The sequence below is a fragment of the Takifugu rubripes genome, chromosome 19 (assembly GCF_901000725.2).
Source record: "Takifugu rubripes chromosome 19, fTakRub1.2, whole genome shotgun sequence".
In the NCBI taxonomy this organism is placed as follows: domain Eukaryota; kingdom Metazoa; phylum Chordata; class Actinopteri; order Tetraodontiformes; family Tetraodontidae; genus Takifugu; species Takifugu rubripes.
The window spans coordinates 9,677,374-9,701,640 of record NC_042303.1 but is presented as its reverse complement, the minus strand read 5'-3'; the positions used below and the strand labels follow the sequence as shown (position 1 = coordinate 9,701,640).

The window sequence follows — 24,267 nt, the reverse complement described above, 5'->3', positions numbered from 1 at the left end:
AAACTCCTACAGCCATCGTTGGTCCGGGGTTGCAGTAAAGTCTGCTCCTGACTTCAGCTTATGAGCACAGATCCTGGTGGCTGGCGCAGAAAGGGTTAACGGGCTGTGGAAAAGGGGGCGCAGAGCTGCCATGGATACACCTACAGAGGGATGCAGCGCCTCCTCACACAGCTGACTGGGAAACACAGGTATTCTATCCGAATGGGATCTCTGCGTACTTGTTGATCTCGTGGCGGAGCAGCGGTGTGATATGCGGAGCAGCAAAACGGTGGACAGGCACTAGCTCGCGCCGAGGACCCCTCTGCCATGTCGGAGCCAGAGGAGGGGGAAATGGACTGGGTTAGACCGTGGCAATAGTAAACCTACAGCGGCGCATCATCTCCAGCGGCGGCGGATTGATCGTTCACAGATCGGTACGTTCAGGATGGCGACGACAAACTACGGTATTTTAAAGCTCCGCGTCCACGTTAGAAGCGCCGCGATCTCTAGATTGTTGCGTGGATCACTGACACACACTCTGCATTGAAACTGCACCAATATGGAGCCTTTGAAAAAGACAGAAGTGATGGGGCAGTTGCACTGCCAATATCGCAGTTACCAGATGTAGACAATTAAACACAACACACTTATCTCATCACACTTTCATCCTCACGCACACTAAAACGCCTAAACAAAATCGTCTTTTACGGCAGCTGCGCAATTTCACATTGAATTATTGACTTGAATAAAAACGGGAAGGGTGGAGACTCCCTCAAATTGACAGATTTTCCTGCTTCCCCGCTGCCTGTTACAGGCTCCAGTGGGTCCAGCAGCGGAAACAAACAATATCACATCTTCATTTTCTTTCACGCACGCATCCTCCCGATGCGCCCGTGATGTAATGGCACAAGGCACACGCGTAATTGTGTTTTGCGGAGTGTGAGAAACTTTGTGTGACGGTGATTTATGGTCGCATCTGCAGGCCCGAGGGCGCACCAATAAATAAATAGCTAAATGAGATGCATTTCAGACTGTGCTCCCAGTGCATTCAGTTTTTACCAGAATCTTCATCCACATCCTCACCATGATGTCCTGCATCCCCACCCACCCACCTACCCACCCACAACTCTGCAGGATCCATGGGCAACCAGACAAAGTACAGCAGCACCATCCAGGCAAACAACAGCAACAAAAAGCTTCTTATTCTAATTTTTTCAGGTTTGTTGTTTGGGAGCACCTCCGACTGTTCAAATTGCCAACAGTAAGAGGTTTTTTAAAAATTACATAACAACAAGGGGCGGGAAAAAAAAGAGCAGCTTTGTTTTCAGCTCGTCAGGTTGGGGGTAAGATGGCAGCAATCATGGTCGTTTAAAAAAACAGCGAGGCTGACTTTTGCAAAATAAAGTCACCATCATACAGTCAAATGGGCAGAAGCAGCTCACGCACCAGTGTTGGGAGACTAAACAATCTAGCATTTTGTCAGAGTCCAAGTAGAAATGTTAGCTTCCACACGCTGCTGACATGTGTGCTGCTCCATATGAGTCATCCCGTGACCACTTGTCTGAGGATATGTTGATTCACACCTTACTTGAGAGGACTTTAAACAGGATGATTTGTTTACAGCAACTAAAAAATAAAAACCTGGAGATAATCTTTCAATTTGTCTGCCCCCCGTCCCTCTGGTTCTGATGAATGGTTTTGGGTCTCTCATACTGGGTTTCTAGCTGGGCCCAGTAGCTTTGGCTATTTCTGCTGTCGTGCATGAATACGTCAGCGTTCTTCAGCTCACTCACAGCCGATTGCTAAAGAATATTTTTAACCTGAGAAAATAGGCTACAAAACAGTGAGTTATGATTCTGGAAATTGTGACAATTACCTTTATCCTAATCCCCTTTGTCTCTCTCCATTACCCTTTATTGACCACACTCTGCGCCCCAGGACCCTGAACAATCTTCATTTAAAGGCTTATCTTGCGTAAATATAATTACAAATAATAATAATAATCTTAAGTGCGTCATGGATGAAATGTTTATAATTAAATCTTTCTGGGTTAAAAGGGTTCATCTGAATCCACTTTAAAGAGATTTAAATGAGTTTAGACTACGACACTAGGAGGCTGTCTAATAGCATTTACTAATCACATTGCTCTATTTTGTTTGTTTCCTTTTGACACAGTTATGACAGAAACCTGGAAGAAGTTCACCTTATAAGCCCAAATGTTTGCCTCTATCCCCAAACCCAAAATCATCATGGAGAAATCCCTGACAGAGTTGAACAAACCGGGCTCGCGCTCGACGTCCTCGCTGCCGCCCGAGCCGGTGGACATCATCCGTAGCAAGTCATGTTTCCGCAGGGTCAGGCTGAATGTCGGGGGTCTCCCGCATGAGGTCTTGTGGCGAACGTTAGACAGGCTCCCACGGACGCGCCTGGGAAAGCTGAGGGATTGCAACACTCACGAAACGCTAATGGAAGTCTGTGATGATTACAACCTTGAGGAGAACGAATACTTTTTTGATCGACACCCAGGGGCGTTCACGTCGATTCTGAACTTCTACCGCACCGGCAAACTGCACATGATGGAGGAAATGTGCGCCCTGTCCTTCAGCCAGGAACTCGATTACTGGGGTATTGATGAGATCTACCTGGAGTCGTGCTGCCAGGCGAGGTACCACCAGAAAAAGGAGCAAATGAACGAGGAACTCAAAAGGGAGGCTGACAATTTGAAAGACAGAGAGGCGGATGAATTTGACAACACTTGCTGCACTGAAAAACGAAAGAAGCTCTGGTACCTGCTGGAGAAACCCAACTCATCGGTAGCAGCAAAGGTAAGTGTTAGTGGATGGAAGGGCGTGAGCGTGCGTCTTACAATACCCATCGTGACCTGATTGGCTGAGGGTTGAGCCTCTTCCCATAAATGATCGATTAGGTTGCGACCTGAGTTCATTCTTCCCGTCTCTAATTGGTGATTTCTGAGAGTAGCCAGTATTCTGCAAATAAGAATAAATTTGGTGACACAGTTGCTGAGACAATACACCACCGGCAGTTCTCCAGAGAAGATGACAATGGTAGAATTTCTCTAGTTATGTGGTGGATGATCTCGCCCCTCTGCTCGTATGGTGAGTAACCTCAAGACTCGCCTCATTTCCAATTATTCTTCCTTGTTTGAGTAAGCTAAAAAAGGAATTCCGCTCCATGTGGGCAGCATTGCTCTGCTCTCCATTTAGCAACTGCCGTCATGTCAAAAATATTCTGAAGAAAACACTTCTGTTAAGTTATACTTGCTAGGATAGCTTTCTCTGACTCCTATAGTTTTTGTTGCACTAGTTAGAACATGCTGTTTATGTTGATTTTAGTTGGTGTTTACTTGCAGGTTTACATAAAGTACGTGTTGAATTTCCTGACGTCGGGATATAGTGAAAGTACATTTCAGAAACAGCATGTTAATGTTGATTTAACAGTGTGGGATGACACGGGAGCCACTTCTGAAACTGGCATGGGCTTTAAAATATGACCAAGTGCATCATCTCTATCATTGGCAGTGCCATTGTTGCCACTCTTTCAGCAGAAACAGATATTTGAATGCAAAGCTTTTTTTTTTACACACTTTTTTTTTCTGACCCACATTTAATTGTTATGCATCAATAAATCATTTGAATGTCACTAAGTTGCCCTTGCTTTCTGTACAAAATTGAAATTTTACCCCTGTAACAGTTTATTTTATATTATGTTAATTTTTAGCACCATGTAGCATCTGTAGCTTGGAAAACTTAGCATTGCTACACGTGATCAGGTTTTGATGGCAGAATCCCAGGCTTGGCTGCACAGAAGGCCTGTCCATTGCAGGTTCAAAGGTAGCGCAGTCAGTTAACAGCAGGCAGCAGTCTGCGCTGGACAATGCTTTTACTGTGGCGATGATGCGTTAAAACCATCAGCTCCCCGCAAACAGACTGAGATGAGTGCTGCGAGTCCGCATGGGCACCCAAGTGGTCGGAAATCAATGCCGATCGTGTTAGTGATAAGGAAGTGATGTAGCCAACAAAAAGGAGATGACCACTCTGAGTTGAGCATTAGATACCGTCTCCATTTCACCGTGATATGCGCATTCATCAAAATTAACGATTCTGGAATTAAAGTGCTGAGACAAGATGTGTCCCAACTATTGACAGAGAAGCACTTATGTTGAGCCTTTCCTAAAGCAAACACCACCAGTTGATAAGTGAATGGAGTGCTACGTGCTGATTTGGTTTGTTTTATTTATATATTTTTTCACAATCTTTGAAGGTGGCATAACAGATGATACAGCCTTCAGAAAGTGAGACATTCATTCATTCCTGATTGGCTCAAATGGGCTTTCTGAAACCACAGAACACACTACTAAAACTGCAAATTGTGTATTGTTTCTGTTATTTTGAAATGAGCTCTATTGCACTGAGGGGTCGTTAGCCAGTCCGGCTTCAACCGCAGGCAAACTCAGCCGGGTTCCTGTATTCTGGGTCAGTGATGGAGATGAATGTGTAACAGCCCGACAGCACACAAAGAGAGTGGCGCAGATGAGCACAAAACAAATGGTTACCTAGCAACAAAAGAATAATTTATCAACACTAAAACTTGGTCTATTTTTAGTGTGTATGAGAGTGTGTGTCCTTGTACATACCAAGTAGTGAGGATTGGCACATGCATTTCAATGGCAGAGTGAGGACATTTTGTGTGGTCCTCACAATTTCATAGGGTTGTTTGTGCAGTGAGGTTACTCGGAGTCTGACAAAGGCAGTAATACAAGTTTGTGTGTATGAGTGTGTGATTGCTGCTCTGATTGGTTCCTGTATTTTCATGCATAAGGAGCAGATCACAGCGCCAGGAAGCGATAGTAATGTCCAGGGACAGTTGCAGTGTTTCATCCTGGTATCATGTCCTCCATCCTGTCATTCTTTCTTCACACTGGCTTGTCTCTTCTTCTCTACCAGCTCATTGTTTGGACTCCTCCACTATACCCCAGCGTAAATGTCAGGAAAATGTCACATTTATTATTCTCAGGGACTCTCGCAGCAATATTGATGCTTGCATCTCAGTTTACTTTTTTTTTTTTTTTTTAGCCAAAACACTGTCTGTCAATCACTCAATATAAAATGTGATTATAGCCTCTGTGGGATTAGCATGCTGGTTAAATCAGTGCTGAGGGACACACACACTTCAGTAATGTCATCTCTCTTCCCATCATCATGCTTCTATTAATAATTGCTGATAGACCAAACTTTTTGATGATAAGAATGAATTGTATTAAAAGCTGACATAATAATCACAGTTAAAGAGCAACTGGATTTGTTGGACACATTCATCATTTCTTGTGCAACTGTGGCCAAGCATTAAGCTTTTGTCCGCAACTACTACAGAAGAAACAAATATGGGCCATGTCAGATATAACACACTGAACCATTACCATGCATTCAGTATTTAAAATGAAGATTCACATGTAAACATTTCAGAGATGGTCCCAAGACCAGAAAATACACCATAATGTCTACAAACAGCAGAAACAACCTGCAGTATTAGTGTAAAATCAGATATCAGTGCATCAGATATCGGGCAAGCATCAGGCCCCAAAACCACTGGATACACTCCTACGCAGGTTTTCAACCCAAGACTGGCAGCAAACAACAGAATCAATCAGAATCTAGAATCAATCATTTGAATTCCTTAAAATCAGTCATAATGATGATGATATATGAGAAGTTATGAGCCCAGATTTAACAAATGCACGTCTATAATCTTGCAGCGTTCGAAACAGGGTAATTTTTTTTAGTCTGTGACATTAGACTAGTTTACAGCTCCGGCCAAGCATCAGTATGGGAATAATGGGGAACTTTGACAGAGTCCCGTGGTGCAACAACACATATAGTATCTACCTCAGTACTGGTCTTCTCCCTCGATCTTGTCGTACTGTTATTTTCAGATAATATGCTCTCAAATTGACAATAAATGCACTTTTTCTATAATGAATCAGTTCAGGACTCTCAGGACATTTATATTAAACCCATTATGTCATTGGTTTTAAAAATGCCCACAAAGTACCTCTACTCAAGATTACAATGGGAAAGAATGGTGCCTACAAAATATGCTTGCTAGAAAATGACTAGAAGGCATCATTGGGATTGACATGCTACACACGGTACAACATAAAATACAAACTACGATATGAGAATAAAATCGTTGATTCAATTCAAAAGGTGGTTCAGGTGTATCGTATGAAATAAGCTGGGATCATGTTCCGCTGCACTCAGAGACTATGTGATCGCTCTGGAGTCTGCTGCTCTTTCCGCCTGTCACAATATGTCCTTGTCAGCTGCAGCGACTCTGAGCGGTTCTGGCTTTGCAGATTTCAAGTGGGACGAGGCATCGGGACGTTAACTGTCCAGACACTGGTGTCAGAAGACAACATGTGACCTCCAGTCTTTCATTCATTGTCAGCTACAGAGAGATTTACATTATTACAAATGGATGGGAGTTCTCATTATTGATTTTGAGCTCTCACCGATGACCTAGGAGGCATTTAAATATATTTTACAATAATTCACAGGACATTATTGAACCGTTACTGCTGTGACTCTTGAAGCGGTCCATAAAGACCAGGTCAAAGTGCCTCACATGACAAGCGCACTTCTCATTGTTTATCTAACTGATTGATTTTTTTTGGGAGGAAAGTTTTGCACTTTTTAGTTGCCGTCTTAACCTTGTCTTACATATTTAAATGCTCATTCACTATTAATGTGCAGGGGTCTGGTCCTCGAGTGGTTGAGGCGTGTTGGTGGGCATTTTACAAGTCATTTCATGCATTTTGTAGAGGTTAGCTGAGGATTCCTGGTGTCATCGCGGGGTCTCAGACGCTACCTGTCTCCATCCTGCAGAACAGTGTGCAGACGCCTTTAGACAATTACAGTTTTACTATTTTGTTCAACACCATCGCTAATGCTGCCTATGACACATTTACTAACCAAATTTATGATTTGTTGTGAAAAATCTCCTGTATTCAGATTATTTGGGCAAAGAGGAAGACATGGAGGAAATCATAGCAGATGCTAAAGGTTCATTTTGTTTTTATGGTTCTTAGATGCTTAGAAAAGTGTTTTCACCAAACAACATTATAATTGCACCATCATCATGACACACTGCAAAAGCGTAAAGAACTGTAAAGCATCTTCCAGTGGATATTGGATAATCAAATTAAATATTGATTAAATTGTAAAGAACAAGGCTCATCAGAGGAACAATCGCTCACAATCCCCGAGGCTAAAAGCTCAAAAAGCATCTCGTTATTATGTTTCTGGTCTGGTTAATATGAGAATGAAAGTTCATCATCAAACGCAAAGAGCCTCTAAATGACTTCCCCTCCCAAGTTGTCACACAGATAATTGTTTATTGGGTGAAGTAGCTCTGGCACGCAAATGGCTTCCTGTTTGGCGGAGGAACACATGTATTGTTAAAGATACCATCAAATATTCAGTATTTTTGAGACAGAAAACTAAAGCCTGTTTTGCATGCATCCGTGAGTTTACATTCATTTTTTTGTGTTTATTTTCCTGCAAAGTTATTACAAAAATTCCGTCGTCATGGAGTCAATTGATGGATGAGATGTGCCACCATAGGTCAACACTCCTATTTTTCACATCAATTCGCAGCAGACTCCTAAAATAGCACCTTCAGATGTATTTCTTTAATAAAGCAAACATCAATTACACCTGTTTTGAAACACATTATAGTTGCACGTGGAGTTTAATTTGTCTACAAAAAGATGAGGATTATTTCAGGCAATAATTATCATGCTTTGATGTTCTGATTTACGGAGGGATCAAAGAAAGGTGCTAATAGTGGTAATAACTCACCTAAAGTTGTTGTTGCCTATTAAACAGTAGATAATAATGACTGTTTTGACAACATAATGTGGGTCTACTTTCAGAACACTTTTCTGCAGCCTGAACAGTTTGGCTCTCAGCCCATGTGATTCAGAAACAGATACTCAAAAGGTCAATATTTAGTGAAAAGTGTTTAATTTTTTTGTATACCAGTATATATAATTAAAGTGTATTATTTTTTCCTATCAGCGATACAAAATAGATTAATTATACAATGAATATCAGATTGGGTGTAAAGCAGCAGAACAGAGCCTGGAGAGGACTAGTAACAAACTCTTGTCCACCATTAAATAAAACCTTACAGATGAAGTTGAGGAAGAGCAGCTGTAGGTGTTTGCATCAGTGTTGCAGCAGAGTTTGCAGATGAGGCAAAAACCTGGACAGGATTCTGTCCGGAAATCCATCGGCTGTTTTGCACAGGCATGTTGCATCATTGTCTCTCTAAAATCAATAAATAAAACCGGACTTTTATTCACAACTAGTCCAGCAGCATTTAGACAAAAACACAGTTTTTATCACTTTTCCGAGACAATTACTGATTCGGCCCGGCACTGTACATTACTGTGATATCACACACACACACACACACACACACACACACACACACACCTGGATGCACACAGTGCAACATCTTAACATCTGTGTACGGGCACATAGCAACAGGGTAAATAAATCACTGTCACTTCTCAGGGGCTGCTGCATTTGTTTCAGCATCGCTCCCCAACAGGCAGGTCCTCACCACGGTGCCGCCTGTGTGGACGGGTTACATGAATGACTTTGAGGCAAGTGCAAAACCCTGAAACAGAGAGTGAGGCCAAGGAGAAGCGAAGGATAAACCATCAGGTCCACGAGTGAGTGTGAGAGTGTGGAGAGCACTTGACTGCTGCTGTAAGAAGCTTTCTACAGTGATGCCCGCAGGAGCATTTTCAGTTTTCAGCCTGGTGCAAATGCAATTAAATACAGCAATGCTAATACGTACTGAAGTGCACACCTCATACATGTCCACTTTTTTTTTCATAATGTATTTTTCTTTCTATTTACCGTCATCATGTAAATAACCCCAAATAATGTTCACATCAGGTCATCTATATGCTAAATTACATGCACAGGCTTCTGGATGCTGTTAGTGTTTGTCACATTTGCATATTTACTTTCCATTCAGACCATTTTAATGTTTAATGCCACCACTAAAATGTTCAAAAGTTCACTGTCACCATCACCATGGCAACTGTCACTTCAATGATGTTTAGATTTGCTCTTTTCTAGTTTGTGATCATTTTTGATGAAGTGTGTGTGCTATTTTTTTTTCCAAGTCAATGCTTCTTTCTGTGATGTCATCTTCATCTGTCATAAGGTTTATTTACTAAATGACGGTACAATTCAGCAATATTGGTGTCCCTCTTTCTGAACTGTTTACTATACTTTGAATATTTATTATTATTCCTGCAGTTGTGCATTTACCATCTGTTCAAGATTAGGCTTGGGTTTCTGACAGAGTCAAAACCAGCACATCTGTAGGTGGTCTGATATTATTGAAGTCCAAATTTAGACGTTTCATCTGCTCATCTTCACAATCACTGCGGACAAACTTTGTGAAGAAAACAGCTTCCTTTGGACTGCCAGACTAGACTCTATACTGTGTCTATTTATACAGCCACCGTGGACCAGCCAGAGTTTAAATATAGATGCTGAGTCTGGATTTTCTTCTTCATCTGTAATGCATGAATAATTGAGAGGGAGAGGAGATGAGGTGGGATTCATTCAGGAGATGGGTGGTCCAGGCAAAGATTTCCAACCTACAAACACGGTTATTGAATGGGACATTGGTCCATTTGCCCCATGAAATGGTTTGTTTCAGACTTTTCAACTTGGTGTCTTAGAACACTTGCTTGAGATGTAAGTTGCCATTACTGCACATGCATCCTCTAATATTTGTGAAAATCTTAATGAAGATATTTCTGTGCTGTTAAATTACAAGTTGATACAACGTAGGGTGGGGGAACTACAGCTGAGCCACTGCCAGTGCGTGTGAGTGTGTGTGTGTGTGTGAAAGAGAGAGATTTTCAAGCTATCATGCTGAGGGAAATGTGGAAGACACAGTCTCCTCCCGTCTCCATGGAAACCCCATCTCTTTTGCAGGCAAAGAGGCAGAGAAAGTCTACGTTCAGAATCAGCGTGTGAATTATTTCACATTGTTTAACGCTCAAATCATGAACCGCTGGCATCTATCTATCTATCTATCTATCTATCTATCTATCTATCTATCTATCTATCTATCTATCTATCTATCTATCCATCCATCCATCCATCCATCCATCCATCCATCCATCCATCCATCCATCCATCCATCATGTAAAATCCTGCTTCAACATCCACCTCGGCCCATCTCAAGTCCTCTAACCTGATCATCAAGGGTGGTGCTTTAGCAGCGGTTAGCAGGGTGATCCAAACAAAGCTAAAGACCAATGTGCAGCTCCTGTACTTAAAGCAATGGAACCAGACACAAACCCATTTATGTCATCGCAACAATCGTTTAAAGCTGGACTTTAAATTAGGTATAACACCATAGTGGCCAAAAGACTGAAAGAAAGGAGAGAGAAAAGTAAACTGTCAGACTTGCTTTTCACAAGTGGGTCCACGTAGCCACCTCCTGTCAAGCTTCAAAGGGGTTGTCATGGCGACAGTGGCTGGCAGATGAAGCTGTGCAGCTGTAGCATGCTACCCCAGTGGCTAAAGATGTAACTTTTGGCTCGATGGGAGAGCAAGTACACAAAAAATGGGACATTAGTGTTGGAGGAAGAGTTAGATTTGATTACTTGGTAAACTGGGATGATGGATGGTGGCGAGCTGAGGCTGTTCGGATTAGCTGAAACAGCACATTGACATGTCCAAGAGATCTGCTGCGGTCAGGTGGGCCATATAGTCATTTAGAAATCTAATCAAACTGACAAGTAGTTGAAGAACAGTTGCAAAACCAACTATTATGACAAACAGAAGCTGGTTAAGGTCTTATGGCTCAAAGCTTGTCTATAGGATGAGTTTTCCATGAAAGCCAAAGACATGTTTTCATTTTCCAGTTCCCTCAATAAGTGTCTCTCTTCGTGAACATTTCATAAAAGATTCATAGATCGGTTAAAACATCACTTGGGCTTAGATCTAATCACTAAAAACTGTGCTCACACTGACCCTAACCCAGAATAATCCCATGTCCTTTAGTGATTGCTGTTGAAATTATGTTTTAAATATCTGCTCTGACTCTACATCTACCCACAGTGCTGCTTTTTATTTGATCACTTTTCACCAAAAGCCTCCACTCGAAGGTGATTTACCCTGTTTGAGATGCATCAATTATGCCAAGATACAAAAGACAAACCACTCTTCCTAAAGTCAGTTTATAGTCACCCTTTTATCTAGCCCCCAAATGCATGTCTGTGGGAGGAGGCAGAAGTACCTGGAGAGAACCCACACAGGCACAGAGAGAAGATGCAATCGGCACACAGAAAATCCCCACAATCTTTAGATGATAGATCTGTAATCAGGAGAATCATTTCTGACAATGATACCTTGTAAAAACAATGTCTTTCCAGTAATCTTCCCCAATGATGGAACATCGTTCTGGGCAACAGAATGTAATGATGCCACACAGGGCCTGTTGATGGGGGCGCCGTTTCAGTAGCTGTGGGTTGTTTTGCTGTATGAGAAATTTCAAAAGGGTTAGATTGTGTCATATCTACCCCCATTTTACATTTGATAATAATGTTTTTGCCATTCTTTCTCTCTCCAACATCAGATCTGGCCCTTTCTCCCTTGCTAACCTCCTAGCTGATGCTTCATATGGTTGAGCTGCCCGCAGCAGTCTTGACTCATAACTGGTTTTGCAACCCTATTAAAAATTCTGAAAATAATATATTAAATAGTAATATTACGATTTCTTTTCTTTGAAGAATTACTGACTCATCATCCACCCATCAGTGCATCCCTTTTCTGTTTTAATCCTAAAAATCGTGACACATTAAATTACTGTAAAATAGTCTGTTGTTTAGTAAATTACATGTTTGTAGTAGCAGATGCTCCTGTAAATGTTTCTCTCACACAAGTGCTGGGGTAGATGGATGGATGGATGGATTTGCCCGATAAAGTGGAAAAAGCCAATGTAGCATTACACAAAAATGCATCTCAGCTTTAAACCACAATATCGAATCTAAAAGCTTGTGAGGAAGTAAAATGTACTCCAGCAGGAAGATACCCAGTTGTAAATAATTGAGTACTTCCTCCCCATCAGTCCTGTGTGTGTTTGGATTGGTTTATATACTTTATAAAGATAATGCATGTTGTCATTATATGCAGACTTAAAAGGTTAATTCCTCCTATAGAAGAACACGGTGATATCCTGTGTGGGTCTTTTTTAGGGGTTGGTTCACATCAGTGGTGTTGCCGATGTCTTTTCAAAGAAGCTAGTGAGGATAGGTGTCACCTTATCCCATAAAATGGGAATTGTGGACTATTGTCTTGGCTGAGCCAAGTGACAATGTGTCATGAGACACGAGCTAACGTGTGGGGCTGTGTTTAGTCACAGTGGGATTTCCTGTCAATCTGCTCTCTCCATCTCTTCAACTATCACACATGTTCTCTATTCTTCTATCTATTTATAGCTATCTTCATCATCTCTTTTAGGCCTCCTGTGTAGAATCTTCATTTTTTTTGGACCATTGTGTGATAGCAAAGGTGTAACATATTTCCAAACTTCCTCACCGTCAGGTTTACTTCAAAACCGAGGACACACATAGATAATGCCAGTCTGATGTATATTCCCATCCCCAGGTAGATCAAAGCTTCTGTAGCATCTGATCAGCTTTGTGCTTCCCTTGTTAGCATGGTCATCTGTCTCTGGTCCCATCACCTCTTACCTCTTCAAGTGTTTGATTCAAATAAATTTCCTCCAGGGCAGGAGGAGAAGAGCACAGAGGGAAGAAAACAAACACACGGGGTCATTATTCATGTCTGCCATGACGCTATGGCAACAGTGCACTCCCGCTCTGATTGGTCATAGATAAGGTTGTAGCTTTAACCACCCCTTGTGCTCTAGGGAATGGACATCCAAATTGTTGGGCTGTTGTCACATCTCTTCCTGTCTATCACCACCTAGCAACCACCACTGATGGCCTATTTCTGCTGCCACTCTTTAGTTTATTCTGGATCACAAAGCTTTGTGATTGTGTTGGCAAAATGATTTCTACTTAGAAAACTATATTTAAACGCACGAAAAGACCCCTTGTTAGAAATACAGATCTTGTCCTATTCCGCTATAAATTGTTTTGTCAAACTTTGGTCAAGTAAAACTATTTTCAGATTTTCCTTGTATCTGATGCAATTTTCAGTACCTTCACCTGTACTGTAATCAGTTTGATGAGCTTGATAACAGTATTTTTCACTGTAGCATGAAGGTGTTGGTCGCATATTCACATCAAACAAAATACTTCAAAGCAAAGACTTGTTTGCCTTAATTATATTATGAATTCTAGATGAGAAGAGCTTCCAACCAGTGCTGTGGTGCAGTCTAGTGTGTGTATGTTTGTTCTTGTACATTCTACATTGTGAGGAAGACAATAGACATTTCACTCGCAATGATATAAGACATTGGGAAAAAAACAACAAATTATTCCCTTAATCCGACCATAACTGGACAACGGAAGTGCATGTAAACGTGTTACACCGTCTAATATCGGAGTCCTCTTTGTCCAACTAAGACATCCAGATAATAGGGATAGTGTGCATCTTATGATAAGTAACATCTACATTACATACTAGGAGAAGCTGCGTGCCAGTCCATCTTCCTGGTCAGGCTGGTCTGGTGCCTGACTCTAGTTGTTTATTATGTAACTCAATAGATGAACTGGAAAGACTCACCATATTAACTTGCTGAAAAGATGCATATTGCGCCTAGTGTTGAGGACATATTCCCATCAACTGTTTGATTTTCTCTGTTGTGTGTTAACTAGGACAGGGACCAAATTCCAAACACCAAAATCGACTTTTGAGCAAAGCTCAATTAAGCTGGGCATAAAATTCTACTGAAAATGGTGACATTTTGGCTGGTCCTCCCACATTTTCTAAACTTTTTAAGGTTAATGTTGTCATTGTCTTTAGTTTAAACCATAAAAACCCGGAAAAAAATATTTATAATTATTGGGTTATACCAAAGATCAAGTGGACCACGTTGAACACATTATTTCATATTTATACTATTTTAAATAACACTTTTTTTAAATCAAAGAGTTGCGTTGTTACATATACTGTATGTTATTTTGGGCCTGTGAAATTTAGTCCTTTTAAATCCAAAAATAGGCAAACATTAGAGCTAGGGTTAAGAATTTAGTTGTGATAGGGTTAGGGTAGGGGGCTAGTGAATGCATTTTGTCAGTGAAAGTCCTCACAAAGTCAAAAGTACAAACATATAACAAATAATTTTCTTTACTTTCCTTGTAACTGTAATAAACCATCCATGTCAGATGTTTTTTGTTTAAATGTACTGCTTCAACACTTCAAAACCTCAGTCATACTCATGATTATGCCACTATTAAGATGATCATGCTGATTAAGTAAGTGGTCCAAGTTGATCTTGCAGCTCTCAGTCAATTACATCAAGCCTTTGTGATTTAGAATGTTTAAAATCAAAAGCAATACACTTCTATTACACTGATGTTTAAAGGGTGCTATTGTCAAATAGATGAAGAAAGTTTGAATGATTTTAAGAGTATCAATTTAATTTGACCTGTTTTTCTCATGGTGCACTTATTTATTTGTCTTTCAGATATTAGCCATAATCTCCATCCTCTTCATTGTGTTGTCAACCATCGCCTTGTCTCTCAACACCCTTCCGGAGCTGCAGGATACAGATGAATTTGGACAGTCCTCAGACAACCCACAACTGGCTCATGTGGAGGCTGTGTGTATCGCCTGGTTTACTATGGAGTACCTACTTCGCTTCCTGTCCTCTCCTAATAAGTGGAAGTTCTTCAAGGGTCCTCTAAACGTCATTGACCTGTTGGCTATTCTGCCATACTATGTCACCATCTTTCTGACAGAATCCAACAAGAGTGTGCTGCAATTCCAGAATGTCCGTCGAGTGGTTCAGATCTTTCGGATCATGCGTATCCTGCGTATTCTGAAGCTGGCTCGCCACTCTACTGGTCTCCAGTCCCTGGGCTTCACTCTTAGGAGAAGTTACAATGAACTAGGACTTCTCATTCTGTTCCTGGCCATGGGCATCATGATTTTCTCAAGTTTGGTTTTCTTTGCTGAAAAAGATGAAGAGGATACAAAGTTTAAAAGCATTCCTGCTTCTTTCTGGTGGGCTACTATTACTATGACCACAGTAGGCTATGGAGATATCTACCCAAAAACTCTACTGGGAAAGATAGTTGGGGGTTTGTGCTGCATTGCTGGTGTACTCGTGATTGCACTACCTATTCCAATTATCGTAAATAACTTCTCTGAATTCTACAAGGAGCAGAAGAGGCAAGAGAAGGCACTTAAAAGAAGGGAGGCTCTAGAAAGAGCAAAGAGAAATGGTAGCATTGTGTCCATGAACTTAAAAGAGGCTTTTGCACGTAGTGCAGAACTAATGGACGTCGTGGTGGATAAGAGTGACAGACCTCATGACAACCATCTGTCTCCAAACCGTTGGAAGTGGACCCCTAAGAGGGCAGCATCAGAGACGAGCTCAAATCGATCCTTTAATGTCCAGGAGTTAGGCTCTCCCAGCAAGGCTCGAGCTGCAAGTCCGCAGAGGCTGAATGTTCAGAAACTGGAGGAGATGTACAGTCAGATGGCAAAGACACAGTCCCAGCCAAATCTCAACGCTAAAGACAGGTCCTCCAGAGTTGGAAAACAGAGGGATGAGATCGAACTGGGGGCCATCGCAGATCACCGGCCTGCTGTGTTGGGAACTAGAGAAGGAGTGAGTGACATGAAAAGCTTGTCGAGTATTGACAGTTACATCAGTTGCGCCACAGATTTCCAAGAGAATCCACGTTTTACCCACAGTCCAGTTGACCTTCAGGAAAGCCGCAGGTTTTCCCACATTTCAGCGTTATCCCAATGCAGCAGTTCAAAAATAACTCAGCAAAATCCCAGAGAGCGTGATCCCATGCAGGCCCCTGTGACTGTCACAAAGCCCTCATATTCAGAGACTGCAAGGAAATTCTTCTTTTCTGGGAACTCCTCGAAAAACCTTATCCCAAAGGGAATCTGTCGTAGTGTGGGGGAATCAGGCCCATCCCCTCTCTCCGACAGTTCCGTCCTTTCAGATCACTCCCTGTTAAGCCCTGAGGTTTCTGTCTACACCACTGCCAGTAGCAGGACCCCACCAAAGTCCCCAGAGTGTATTGCCCTGACTCCATCTGTCTTCACCTTCCATGACTCCTCCATCAGCAAATACATTGATGCCGACACGGACGATGACGAGCACCACCGCGATGTCTCTGACACCAGTCCCTCTGAGCATCTCTTGGCGGGATCGAGCCCAAAATGCAGCATCAACATCAGTTACCAGAAAGGCGCCAACCATTTAGAAGCAGCCCAAAAAATGTTGGGCCAAAACTGTCTGTTCTCCATGGAAGGAATCCGTGGGGTAGCTCATGAGAATCACGTAGGTCCCGAGTCAGCGCGTAGACCAAAGTTTGAGAAGGGACGTCAAAATACTTTAGACAAAAACCTTTGAGCAGAAAAGACAAAGCTGGATGATGGAATCAAACTTTCAACTCCACATGAGACAAAGGGAAGGAAACATTTCTAGCGACAGATTCACTGAGCATGCCGTTAGGTATTAAGCTCAGGGTGAACATGAGTCATGAATCTTCTAAACTGGAGAATGTCGTCTTTCAGCTCATTCCTATGACCAGTATTACACACAACCACACACGGACAAGGTCTCCCAGGTTATTTAGAGATATCTGAGGAAACAAGATAGTTGACAAGAGTTGACAAGATATGGTTCTTACCAATGTACCCCATCCAATACAAATCCCAGCGGTTCAATGTCCCACCACCGAATCCCAAATGATTTTGTAGTTTTGGAGATACAGAAAATGACCTAGAAGCCTATAAGCTACTTACTTGTGCCCTCCATTCCCAAAACTGGCCTTAGTCATTCACATTTGTAGGGGGTGCGGATATCTGCATACGTGTATGCATGTGAGTCAATGGATGAGTGAAAATGTTGACAGCTGATCTTGAGATTGTCATATCTCATTTATTTTTATATAGATGAAAGTTCCTTATAGAACTATGTTAATTGCTCGTCTACTGTGTCATAATCATGTTCGTTGAGGCTAATCTTGTATAAGTGTCATTGGCACAAAGACTGGAGGTATCGGACGTATCAGACGGGGTTCCATTGCAGCACGTTGTCTATTTTTACCATGACCTGACCCTGACCAGGAGGTCTCGGCGAGAATGGAAGGCGTTTTCAGAGGTTGACCAGTGAATATTGTCTTAGCACCTACATTTTATTTCAAATGACTGATCAGACCAACTCAACAGTAGCCAAAATTGTTAGAGACACCACATTTATGCATTTCATTTTCGTTCAGATTTTTCTTTAAACTTTTCTTGATGTTTCTCAATTTTCTTTGATGATTATATCATTGGTATAAAATCTACCACCAGTTATTACTGGGAAAAAACTGCATCTACCGAACACAGTGTGAGTAGATGCATTGTTTAGTCTAATTGGGTTGAAAGCGCCTGGTCGTGTGTAAGTTCAGAATCTACAATTACCAACAGGACACAAATGTGTACCTGCGCGGCATCAGGTATGCACAGTCACGCTCCTCATCATGTGTAAACACACTCGGTAACAGCAGTGTTTTACATTTTTGTGTAGTGATCCCTAAAAAAACGCCGATACCCAACATCTGCTGGAACAAAATCCTACAAGTGCACTTCACACAGACTAAAGGGAGCGAAACAGGAACACAGCCGTCTCTCTGCTAACGAGATCAATGAAGAACCCCACTGCCAGCTAAACTATCTCTTTAATAAAAGGGACCAAACTCTTTAAAACCTTCTGCCGTTACTGATAACAGATGTAAATAAAGCAGCCCATCATCAACATAGTTGTTTGGCAGCCCGTTCTGCTGAAGCGCACGGTTGAACATAGACGATTAGCGCTGTGGTGTGACAGTCTAATCGCAAACTGATTTCATTTCCTCTTTTAATGACAGTGTCAGGCCATTTCATGCTACTGTTCCACTGTAGTGAGAGGAGCAGAGGTGTGAAAGGAATTTCAATGACCGCGAGAGGCAACGCACGCCCGCGTGTGTCTGCATGTGTGTGTGAATGCTGCAACGCCAGCAACATCAGGAAAGTGTGGCGGCGGGCTAATGGAGAAGAATGATCCGTTTCCCATGCATGACAGGGATATCCTGCTTTTGTTGCCCTAATATTCTCTTCGCACATCTGATTAGAACGATAACACCGAGACAGTCGCACCGCTCACTTGAGAAAATGAAACAATTCAACAGATGTTTAGTCAGTGAAGAAAAGGTTTGAAATAAATATTGCTTGGGTGCCATAACGTGACATAACTGCTTTATGCAAAAGTAAAACATTTTAGTGAAGAATAATTGTTCACCGTAAAATAATGCACACGCTCCATTATACACCGGTATCATCGGCGAAGAAATGCTAACATGAATTTATTAGTGAGTCAAGTAATTGCAGGAAACATTTTCCAGATGGCAGTGATGATACTATTTTAAAATAGCTGCTGGTTTGCTTACATAACAGCCAGAACAAGAGAACGCTTTCATAATGAATAACTATTGCATATTATGTCATTTAATGGAAAGTTAAGGCCAGTGTATGCTCCAAATACCCTGCTGTAAATTATCGTTTCACAATGTTGTTTTTTAGGTTGTGATCAAATTTCACTCTAATTTAAAAAAAAAGATTGATACTATGATTAGTATACATTTTTATTGTTATTATTTCTTTTAACACTTATATTGGGCATTGAGCCCACAACCTGACACAAAGTACCACAAGCTTCTGTCACATGGGTCGTTGTTTCTACAGCATCATAGTCAGGGACCATTTTCACTGAATTTTATCTCCACAAAGATGACAATCAATATTCCACAAGCAGGCATCTGGCAGAACTACAGAAGAAGAGGAGAAATATTACACAGATGTGGAAGCATGAAATGAGCTCTTGAAGGTGCAGTTTGTAAAATACAGCTCCAATTTAAGCATCAATTACAAAACTCCAGTCTGCCTTTAACTGGCCACACTATGGGATGGTGAGATTTATGTTGGCTTCCTTTCTTAGAATTTTCAGTGTCGAGTTGTTTTAAAAGATAAATCAGAATAAGAAACCAGGTCAGTTAAAGCTCCACTTCCTTTGTGGCTTTACGCTGTTAACAGAGCGGCTGTCTCCCTTTATCTGGCTTATTATCGTAAAATATTATGTGCTCCTGGTGACTTTTAAAAGCCGGCGTTTTGTGGGAATCAACTGCAATTACAGTCTTCCCTAGACCATTTTATGATTCACTTCAATCTGCAGTTGGAATTGGCAGGAGTCATTTAGTCAATAACATCAATAGCTGACCTGTAATGAAGTGTCTGCTTCTGACATTGACTAACTGCCTCCTACAGCTTCATCCTCTCTGTGGAGGGATTAAAGACTTTCTTATGCCGTTACTCTGCCTCTGCTGAGGTTGAAAAATAACAAATAAATTAACCAGTTCACCAGCTAAACTTGAGAAATAGCTCATATCAAATGTTGGAGCTGATTGAGGAGCTGTTGCTGCAGTTGTGTCTTTTCTCAAACGAGTACTGACTGACCTCCTGGTCAAATTCATCCCTGTAATCTACCTAAACCACCCTACAGTCTGAAATACGGCAAAATATCAGACTGAGAAAACATGCACGCCGCTCCTGAAACTGGCCAGTATTGATTGTGCACTCTTGTTATCCTTGTTTTTTTTATGTTGGTTCGGTCATCCAGCGTTTAGCTTTTGGATCTTGCTACTGCAATGTTCTCGCTGAAACTCTGGGTGGTCCCAAACTAGCTAACATTAGCTGCTATCTCGCTAAAATTGCTCACACATCTTTAAATGATGTCCAATCATGCTCACTTATGGCTGCATCCTACAAATTGCACCTTTACAAAGAGACAAGATTGTTCCAGTGATATTTTGATTACTACCATGACTGTGATACTGTCTGCAGAGATATCACGGCCAGTTCATTGACTTTTTAAAATTCTCTTTTTTATTTCTCCTTTCAACTCTAATTGGCTTCTGACTCAAAAGGCTCTGACTTAAAAAAAAAAAAAAGACGCTCTTATTTTTAGTGAGAACCCAGTGAAACCAAATCAGAACTGAACTGACTTTATGTCCATTGAGATGTCGCAGGTCAAAGTTCGAAGTGTAGGGGGGGGGGTTAGGGTTAAGGTTAGGTATTTTTAAGCGCTAGCACAAGGGTACAGTGAGACCACCCACAAGCAGGGTATTGTCAACTTTCAGCATGAGGGAAAGGAGCTAAAAACTGCTCAAAAATGCTTACACGTTGTGGACAGCTCAGCCATTATACTGATATCAGGTGCTGCACTGTTGGTGGGGGGTGTGAGTGTGTTTTAACAGTACAACCAACGGTCTTCTAACTTCAGGGTGTTCAATAAATTAATCAAAATGAATCTCAAGTCGAAGAATCCAATGACAACGACTCAAAGCTCCTGCAGGAAATTAAACTATTAAAGGAAACACTTGGGTCATACCAAATACTCCTACGTTCGCTCTTCGATCTGAGCTGTGCCACATGAAAGTAGAGGCCTAAATCAGTACTATTTGGAGAAAAAGAAACCCCACACACACTTGTTTAGGTTTCCGTTTACTGGAATAAACTAAAACGAAAAGCACAGTTCCTGGCTTCCCTCTGTACAGTTAACATTTACTTGAGGCCTAAAAACATTTACTTTTTATAGCACATGTCAAGAGATTCTTTTGATTTATTTAGACCCAATAATGGACTTTTAAGGAACGCAAGTATCCCAGCTCCACGCGTACCGAGTCAAACACTGGACAGTAGGGCAGCCTGCGGGCGCCTTGGTGGAGAAAACACACAATATTAATATTATCAAACAAAGAAGGATAAGAGCACGAGACAAATTATAATCAAGTAGAAGTTTGAAACTCTATTTTTTCTACATTTGGAGCTCTACGTTGAATGGACCCCAACCTTGCCTAAGCCATCAGTCTTTGTATATTACACTGTTTCCAGGGAATTTAGAAAAAACAAGATATTTGAATGACCTTAGCCAGCTCTTATACAATGTTGTTTGTAGGTCCAGAGGATGTCTGTTTTGTAAAAAAAAAAGAAGGTATTTTTACCTGTCGACTTTCTATGCTGTCGTTTCTGTACAAACGCTCTATTGTTCGGTGCATGTTGTAACTTAGGCGTTGTGACTGGTTGTGATTCACACAGAGCCAGTACTTGTCATGTTAAAAAACAAATACAAAAAAAAACGCATAAAAAAAAAAGCGTCTTCATGTCCCCAAATGTTTGTATTTCTTAAGAAAATCAGCATTTCCCTTGAATGACTCAACATGAAATAAATCAGATCACTTTACATTTGGTGTTGGAATCTATTGGCTTTTATTTGAAGTATGGAAGGAACAGAAAGCAGCCATTCAATAAAGGTTACAATGTTGGTTTGATCTACTTGGGTTTTTTTGGGTTGTTTTTTTTAGAAAAGAAGCTTAAAATGAAGTCGGTTAGAACCCGTGATGAACATGCATGCGTCTGTGCTCATCACATATGAACCTTTTCACTCCTTTTTCATCTTGGTCCTTTTCCTGTCCAAAAATCTCAGAGGATCAGGTGACTTTCATGACTTCAAAAAAAAAAAAAAAGAAATCCACTGTGAATTTCTAGAAATAAAGTGGGTAATAACATCACCTCAAAAGCACAAGTAACCATTATTGCTGAGAGAGCGCGTTTGAGCACTAGCATTTGTACTGGCAGATTTCTTTTTAAGCACATATCTGAATAAATATGGGCAAGAGGGTGGATAGCAGAAATAAAAGGATGTCAGATGAAGAGAAAGCTGTGGGCTGTCGGGCAGGAGCAGGCCTCCAGCCTCCCTGCACGCCTCCACATTCCCTTGCATTGAGGGTTTCCCACTGCCTGCCTCCTCAGAGAGTCTTTTCTGCATCAAGGACAGATAAAGAAATTGATTTGGTCACAAGATTTGACCCGACAGATGAGCGATATCGCCATCTAGCGGCTAAACGGTCACTTGCAGATTAGATGCGAGCAGCCTGGGATGAAGCCTGATGTAAATGTTGCCTGTAATCTACAGCTGACATTCTTTAATGGGCAGAAAAACGCCAACATAACATTAAAAGAGGGTTTATATTGATTTTATGAGGGCATAAAACAGATAAAAGGCATTTTACTGATTATTTCAATCAGGTACTGGCTGCAAGAAAGACATAGTAGAACATCCTGAGTGACAGCCGAGCTCTACGTGGGCAGATGGAACTATAAGTGGAAACTTTAGAACGCGGTTCAGCTCCTCGGCTGTTTCTGCAAAGATTCCGGCTCGCGTTACATCACCAGTGAGAGAGGAGAGAGAGTGGAGCATATCCTCATATGTTCTCTCTAAGGCTGCAGTGAGATGTGAGATAAGTTCTTTTCCGTTCCCTCTATTCTTACGTGTCCTCCTCGGTCTCCTCCCAGTCAACTGGCAGGTCTGGCAGCCGGAGCAGGCGGTGGCATGGCTGACCCTCAGGCTCTGCATCCGCAGGGTGTGTCCACCTGTTCTCTGCTCACGTCCTTTGGACAGAGAGGCCAACTGAACCTGGACACAATACCTGTTTGTTTTATACACACAAACACACAGACACACACGCACAGACATACAGACACATAGACACACACACACACGCACCAAACTTAGATCCAGCACAAGGGTGCAAAGTGTGTGATTTCACATCTTCTGCACTTGTTACCCTTTTGCGTCACTGCTGTCAGGGATCTTTTTTCTTCCTGCTGTTGCCATAGTCACCTGGGGTACTGAGTGCAGGGGATCATTCATGGTGAGAACATTACAGGGGAGCATATGTTGCAGAACGCGTGCCTCAACATTATAAGCAAGACTAATTTCATGCTGTGAATTGGATGTTCCTTTTGGACTCGGGATTCAGGGCTTTTCTGGTTATTCTGTCCTCTGAGACTGTTGCAGTATAGTTTGGCCGTCCACAAAAATGCCTGAATTAAACACAAGAAGAGTCTCACTAAGGAAGTTGTGAAAGCGGCCGTGCTGGGACCAGTACTCAGCACAGGCATCTTGGTCCTTCAGATGGGGGATGGGTTTGGCCCCCGTCGAGAGGCTCCCGCAGGCCGGTCCTGCTTGGCCTGTGGACTGTGGCCCCACACAGCCAGACCAATCTGTCCACTCCCTCAACACAGGACACGGCGGAGAAAAAACAAACAGACCACGGTGGGAAAAAACCTCCAGATTGTTTCTTATGTGCTGAGAACTCTAAACTGGTTTCATTGGAAGCTGAATGCTCAGAGATGTGCACACCTACAGCTGGACAGATGACCCGATTGTGACAACAGGCTGTTAAAACTGATACACCTACATTAAGGAAACTGCATAATTGATTTAAAATCCCTTATTTGCTGTGTTTCTTATCAAGAGTTTTACTGAAGCATCATTTCAGATACACATTGAACGTGCTTTATAAACGCGCCCAGACAGGTGGCCTTGTAGTCATGGCAACAGTCCAGGGTGGACAGACAGACCTGGTCACAGTGGCAGGACCAGTCAGACCTTCAGCCCGTCTCCTGACAGCCTGACTGACAGAGATCGGTGAGGAACAAACAAACTGCGACACAACTCAGAGCAGCAGAACGGCTCCTCCGGATCCCCAAGGACCCAGAACTCTCTTCAACAGGGTCAGGGACATTGCTGCTTGAATGGAAATAGCTGTTTATGGCCTGTTCTTTCCTCTCTGAGCTCAGACCGTGTGTTTGAGTCCAGTCAGAAGTGGGAAGCAAAAGCCCGATTCTGGTCCCCCTGAAGGTCCTGTACCTCCCAAAGGAACAGACCACTGTAGTGAAGACCCACATGATGCATTCATGACAAAAAGATGGAGAAACAATTCTGGACTGGAAAGAAAAAACCAAAACAGGTGACTTTTGTTTAAAACAGAATTAAGTATCAGAGTCACCTCAGACACCTTTAAACTCGAACATATAGACACGCTCATTTCTATAATGTTTTGGACCAATGTGGTTCAATCTGAAGGAGGAAAAAAAAAACATTTGTAAAAGAACTAGTTTGGGAGCAGCTTCCAGTCCCGTGTGT

The 24,267-nt window shown here is 41.9% G+C and overlaps 1 protein-coding gene across 3 annotated transcripts; it reads left to right on the top strand.

The window, feature by feature from the left end:
- Positions 1 to 22: 22 nt before the first annotated feature.
- kcnb1 (potassium voltage-gated channel, Shab-related subfamily, member 1) lies at positions 23 to 21,519 on the top strand. 3 transcript variants are annotated; one of them, XM_029826203.1, is made up of 4 exons: positions 23 to 413; positions 1,114 to 1,197; positions 2,155 to 2,804; positions 14,698 to 21,519. In XM_029826203.1, the coding sequence occupies exons 3-4, from the start codon at positions 2,196 to 2,198 to the stop codon at positions 16,606 to 16,608; spliced, it is 2,520 nt and encodes an 839-aa protein (XP_029682063.1). In that variant the 5' UTR covers positions 23 to 413; positions 1,114 to 1,197; positions 2,155 to 2,195; the 3' UTR covers positions 16,609 to 21,519. The 3 variants fall into 3 exon arrangements, with proteins under 3 accessions (XP_029682063.1, XP_003973408.1, XP_029682062.1); XM_003973359.2 differs by lacking the exon at positions 1,114 to 1,197; XM_029826202.1 differs by lacking the exon at positions 1,114 to 1,197 and having other exon boundaries at positions 23 to 443.
- Positions 21,520 to 24,267: the final 2,748 nt, after the last annotated feature.

What these genes read in the sequence shown, in the direction of transcription:
- kcnb1 (XM_003973359.2), top strand. Translation starts at nt 2,196, where the DNA reads ATGTTTGCCTCTATCCCCAAACCCAAAATCATCATGGAGAAATCCCTG. An exon ending in ACTCATCGGTAGCAGCAAAG is followed by an intron (nt 2,805 to 14,697) that starts GTAAGTGTTAGT and finishes TTTGTCTTTCAG; the next exon opens with ATATTAGCCATAATCTCCAT.